The sequence below is a fragment of the Morone saxatilis genome, unplaced genomic scaffold (assembly GCF_004916995.1).
Source record: "Morone saxatilis isolate NCDOM2014 unplaced genomic scaffold, NCSU_SB_2.0 Contig19, whole genome shotgun sequence".
NCBI classification, from domain to species: Eukaryota; Metazoa; Chordata; class Actinopteri; family Moronidae; genus Morone; species Morone saxatilis.
The window spans coordinates 15,911,190-15,917,607 of record NW_023339751.1 but is presented as its reverse complement, the minus strand read 5'-3'; the positions used below and the strand labels follow the sequence as shown (position 1 = coordinate 15,917,607).

General features: G+C 42.4%; 1 protein-coding gene across 1 annotated transcript in view; it reads right to left on the bottom strand.

Annotated features, from left to right (window-relative positions):
• Window positions 1-6: 6 nt before the first annotated feature.
• The window catches only part of akt3a (v-akt murine thymoma viral oncogene homolog 3a), a 44,065-nt gene continuing 37,653 nt past the window's right edge, over window positions 7-6,418 (bottom strand). The window contains 4 exon segments of the mRNA XM_035663485.1: window positions 7-1,465; window positions 2,305-2,407; window positions 3,663-3,750; window positions 4,139-4,353. Coding sequence (XP_035519378.1) covers window positions 1,380-1,465; window positions 2,305-2,407; window positions 3,663-3,750; window positions 4,139-4,353 — 492 coding nt within the window. The 3' untranslated portion in view covers window positions 7-1,379.

Here is a 6,418-nt window from a genome sequence, read left to right as displayed (position 1 = left end):
CTCTCATCACAATGCCCAACCTGCCATCCTGGACTTCTCTTTTCACTCTGTGGTGAATCTGCTCCTGCTGCAGTTTCCCTTTCCTGCACAAACACAGAGAGGTACAGCCATGCGGTTCCCATGACAACAATGTGTCACAGTAAAGCTTTCCATCATCGACACAAAGTACCGATTCGCTTTGTTTTTCCCTTTTGGGACAGAAGAGATTCAGGGAGACTTGTAGTTAGAAAATAAATAAAATAAAATAAAAACTTTGGGGGTTAACATTCAAACCAACCATTTTCCTCTCATTTTCACCTCTGCAGTGATGGATATATCAACCACCTTGCACTGCATTGTGGGTAACGTAGTAAAGCTCATGGTTTGGGAGCTTCATCCTTCTGAACTGCTGTGCTTTGAGGTGCGTTCTTAAACACATATCCATAACAGTACTTCACACACAGTCACACACACGACATCCTGTCATCATCTTAATCTACAGAGTTGATGTGGAGTAGCTGAACATTAGGAGTAGCAACACCTGTTCTGCAGCTGTACAAGCATAGACGTTAATACAGGTGGTTGATGTGTTGCTGGCGCCTGTATAATGATGCAGCATTAAGCTAGTAGTGTAGCACCGGGTTTTAGTAGTAGCAGTAGTAGTAGTAGTATATATGCAGTAGTAGTACCTGTAGTAGTTGTGATAGTAGTTGAAATAGCAGCAACAACAATAATGAATTGCACTGAGCAAAACCTGAGTCAAATCCTGCTTGACAACATGAGGTGTGTAGGATTCTGCTCAATGCCAGGCAGCCTCAATCAATCCCAGAATTATTAATGCGAGGATATTAAATCAGACCCGAGTGTCTCTCCGAGTCTGACTATCTGTCTGTTTGTAAAAGCCTGAGATACAAACCGGTAACGGCAGTTTGGGTTTGAATGACTTCAAATTCTGTAACTCGGTCTTACAGATGAGAAGCCACAAAAACGTCTCGTTAAAAATGAATCAGCTGTTGTCTAACTTGATCTAAGTGTTTGTTTTTTTAGTTTGGCAGGACCGACACATGTCAAAGCACAGCAGGCCACCGGTGATGCTCCTGTCTTTAAAGGGACATTACATAGTAACTGATCACATCACAGTTCGGATCACCTAGGGTTGCAGTGCAGGATTAGAAAATAATTTTGCCTGGAAGTTCTCTCTAAAAAGGGATTCACAAAAAATAAAAAATAAAAACAGTGGAGCAGACTGGAGAGGTGAAAAAGAGAGGAAGAGGAGAGGAGGAGAAGGGCAAAATCCTTCAAGTCAGGGTCCTTCTGGGTCGGTCCAAAGCTGTGGGTCTTTTTGTCCCACATTGATGACCTCAGAGACCAGCTGTGATGATGTCACCGTGATGGACAGTTCATTCTCGCCCACTGGCAGAGTAGGAGAACTGTGGGAAGTGCGGTCTTCTCTCGTTGTCCAGACAGTCCATCCCGTCCTCGTCAACTACAGACAAATATTGATTCAGAGGTAATTAATGGCTGGAAGACTTACCATTAAAAGTTCAGTTAATATAAATGAATAAAATCAAACAGGAAATGTATAAATTGCCAGGTTGATTGTATCATCTCAAGATGTAATCAAACACAACAAAGCATTGTGTTTGCAACACGTTATTTAAACATAACAGGATTCAATTAACAGGTGTGCCTTTGATGTGCCACTCTCCAACTGATGTGCGACCCACAAAACAAGTGGAAACTCACATTAGCGCAGAGAAACACGTCGGTTCCACTCATGCATAATTCAGTGGCAAACATTTTTGAAACTGGCGTCTTTATTTCCAAAGCTTGTAGAGCTGCGTGTGGCCCGAGGACTAGTGCAGAGACACTACTACGAGCACTTTGTTGCTTCAATTAATTCAAGTGGAAATGTGTCACCTGAAGAAAGAGAGGGAGCACTGCTAAACTGTTTAAAACTGCAATTATTAAAGTAATCCATAGGAGTAAAAAAGCTGAATTTGATCACTAGCAGGTGCTTGACAAATGCAACTCAACGGCAAATAATTTATTCTAATTTGTAATGAGGACAGCTTTATTAACATCATGATCCTCTGCAGAAATTATTCAGAGTACTCAAACATATACAGAACATACATTTCTTTTTGGTGGGATGTGTGCTATTTTACAGTATTGTAATATCCACTACTAGTACTATATTCTGTCTCCACTGGGAATATCTGCTGCTATGTAATGAAAGTGAGATGGCCTTAAGTTTTAATGTGGACATATGTTTGTGCATACATGTATGAGACAAACAGACAGAGAGAGACAGAAGAGACTCACATTTCTCTGGTGGAGTGATTGTGATGGTCTGGGCTGTGAACTCCTCGTCAAAGTATCTGGTGTCTGTCTCCGACGTCACCTGAGGCTTGAATGGAGGGACCAGCTGAGGCAGAGATGTGAGGAGGACACAAAGAGGAAAGGTTAGATTGTACAGTAACACTGGCTGTCTCCAAACTACAAAGCAGCTGCTTCAAGGACCTCTGGATGTCACCAAACGTCCTGCAGGTTAGGGTGGAAAAATGGTTAAAGTGCATAGCACGTAATCCCCCCCCATATATCCTGTTGCCCTCTGTACTGACTGGCCGGATAAGGGGCAAAAGAATAATCTTTAAAAAAAAAGACCTAATTTTTACTCACGCTTCAGCAGCATCATTGAAGTAGCCTTTCATCGTCTCAGTATTTTTAGAAAATGTGATGCTTTTTGTATGTAAGTCAGATTAGACATTTGCCTGTGCCCTTTTTATTGGTAGACTAGAAGATAGTTCTGCAATGTCGTGTAAATGACTGTAAAAAGCCATCGAACAGCTTCAAAATGCAGCCGCCAATATTTTAAGTAGCACAAGAAAAATCTAATTATACTGAACATCTCCTTTAAGATTCTGCTCCTGATATAATGATAATGATGATGAGCTGGCTCTGGTGTGTGTGAGTTTGTGAGTGTTTGTGTGTGTGGATGTGTGTTGTTGTGCATTTATACTTTTACTTTTGTGCGTTTTACCACAATGAAAGGAAGGGAGGGAGGAGAAACAAAAGGGAAGCGAAGTAGAGATGAAAGGAGAATAAAGGAGATGAGGAAAGGTACAAAAAGGAAGGAGAGAGCTAAAGAAAGAAGAGGAAAGGAGGGAGGAGAGACAAAAGGGAAGAAGAGGAAAGGAAATGAGGATGTGAAGAACAGGAGAAAAGAGACTAAAGTGAGGGGGGAAGCTCAGCACCTGCCTAACAGGCTATAGGTGTTGCCACACAGGACCTGACTTACACTCTGTGGTGTGAGCAAACACATGAATAGACTGATAGACCTCCAGGATACAAGGTCACACCTCTCCATAAAGCCCTGTGCTTTGTACTGCTGCCTGTCTGTTCTGATGCACACATCCTGTGAGATATCTGCATGTGTTTCATGAGTTAGCCCTGAGCCTGTGGATAATTGCAGTTCAGCACACAATTACAATACACTAAATGTGAACATACAGAAATGCAGGGAGTGAAATAACTTGTTATTGTTATAACTTATTATCATAACTTATATATCTTCGTGGTGAGCCATTTCCCATCATCCTATAATACTTGATTAGACAGTACAAAACAATGGCACACTACACAGTGCAAGCATAAGGTTTTACCATTATATTGATTCATACCTTTTTATCATACACATCCTGCCAGTCAATTCCAGAGAAGAAACTGTGTCTCATTATTTCTTTAGCGTCATCTGGTCCTCCACCGAGCCTAGATGAGAGGAGAGGCAACATTTGATTTTAACCAACAAGCCTAACAGACAGAAATCAAACTTATAAAAGTCCTCAGAAGTGATGAAGAGATATGTATTACTTTCTTTAGAAGAATTATGTGAATAAATGTGAAAAAAACTTCTGCACACCATCTCTCTTATTGCTTGGTATATACACAGATGTTGTGTAAATGATCAATACCAATCTTCACATATGCGTAATTTTTTTAAGAACAGAAACATTTTAGCAAAATGAGTACAATGAATCCCTTTCTGTGTTCAAAATGAGATGATTTTGAATGTAAATGACAAAACCTCCTTCCTGACCCTTAATTTACCAATGTTCACGTCTCAAAATTTTCACCAACGCTAAACCTCAACACACACCGTTTGTTGGGGTCTTTGATGAGCAGGCCAGACAGCAGGGACTTAGCGTCCGATGACAGAGTGCGTGGGAACTTGATGTCCTCCATGAGGATGAGCTCAAACAGCTTCTCGTGGTCCTGGTTGTAGAATGGCAGTCGGCCGCACATCATCTCGTACGTCACGACCCCCAAACCCCACCAGTCCACCGCCCGACCATAGTCGTTGTCCTCCAGTACCTAAGGAAAGTAGAGAGAGGAAAATTGCTACTTTTTTAAATGGGACCATTTGTTTTATTGGACATCTGCTTTTATTCTGTTTCTGCATTTATTTTATTGGACAATACAGACTGCCCAAGGTATTCAGCGAAGAGACAGATGAGCGAGAAAAGACGCATAGGAGAGTCAATATGCCATTTTGCTCAAGGAAAAAAATAAAAACAGTAAAAAGTTGTCTGAAGTGGCTGTACAGATAACAAGGAATGAGGTGTAGATGGTAGCACACAGACACACACATACAGAGGCAAACATCATGGGATGGCAGGTCTTCAGAGCCCCGTTACAGTAAGGGAGTCCGTGTGCTGGCGTGGCCCACCAGATGCCCCCTCTGGTCCCTGCCAGCTCACTCTGGCACACTGATCCTCCCCTGGCAGGGACAGAGAGGAACGTCCCTGGATGGAAAAGGCAGGAACAGCCCGCAACATGGGTCAGGGCCAGTCCGACCTCCAAGCTGGCTAGCGCAGGTACTGTACTGTGAGCTGGAGTGTGTGTGTGTGTGTGGAGGGGAAAGAGATTCTGTGAAAGAAGTCACTCCTGTATCAAAGTCTTATGTCTGGGCTGCCTTCCTACTCCTATTTCCTGCCTGCTCTCCTTGTGCTGTCTTCTCCATCCTGTCTTATCCTGCCTTGTGTGTCCTCTAATCATATCTTCCCTTGCTTGTTCCTTCTCTTTCATCCTCACTTGTGCCCGTTTGCTCACCTCTGGACGAGCGAGGAAGAGGAGGGAAAGGGAGGCACACGCTGAAAGAGAAGTATTTCAGGTGCTGTTGAGGCCTTCATTAACATAATAATTTTATTAACATGATGAGTGTGCATGTGTGGATGCATGCGTGTATGTGTGTGTGTGTGACTGACAGACAGACAGACAGACAGGGCTGGAGAGCAGCCAAAACAGCATATGTTGTACATCTCGCCAATAATAATAACATCTCACTCGCTGTTAATAATGGACCAGGCAGGGTGGACACAAACACGTGAATGCAAACATGTACAAACATACTATTAATTTTTTGACACAACTATTATAAATTACACAATAAAAGTATACAGCAAAAGTCGTAATATCAAAACATCCGAAAATATACCGAGTAAGTACCGTACACTGAACTAATATCTACCATTAGCAGTAGCGCAATGGGTGGCAGATGTAGAAAGCCCAAATCTTATAGCCCACAATTCAGTGAGAGTTACTGTAATTTACAGTCTTAATGAAGGGTTTTAAAGGTAGGCAGAAAACAGTCTTATTATTCAACATTTTACTTGGCAGTTTCTCCTAATAAGTGTAAGTGTCAGGTTCAGATGAGGTTCTGTTGTACAACCGCAACTGTAAATGATGTTAAACGTTATTGTGGGCTGGACTAGGTGAGAAAAAAAAAATCCACCACCAAACCGCTGCCTGTGACTTTCCACAGCCGCTCAACAGCACAGAAAGCTGGTCATTAACTGACTGAGCTCACATACTCCAAACTAAACTGCTAATGATGCAGGCGGCTGCTTCAGTGTGGGCAAGTCAACATGTGCATGGAAGTGAATAAGAGAGTTATGAGAGTTATTTTATGTGTGAGTGTGTGTATGTGTGTTTGTGAGAGAATTAAGCTGGTCACCCTGTTGGCAGCTGCAGAGAAGAGCTGGGGGAACGAAGCACGCCGCCAGCTCCAAATATACTATTGATTGGTACGGCTGGAGGGATAACACTGGCTTAGACTGCTGGGAGACTGTCAGGCACACACACACACACAAACACAGCAGATGGAATATTTATCCACCCTCATCAAATTCATAAAGTTTTGAGAATGAGGCAAACTAGGAGATGTTTGGTGTTGTTTCAGTCCCTGCACCTTGAGGAGGGACACACACACACACAGGTTTATGAAATTCAGAGCATCCTTCAAGCCTGTTGTCGATGTTGATCTACAGGGCTGTGAGTGTGCTGTGTGTCGAGTCTTTGTACAAAAAGGTATAGAACTGTATATAAATGCAAGCTGTCCTGTTATGTATATGTATGTGCATATCAGTGTAAGAGTGTG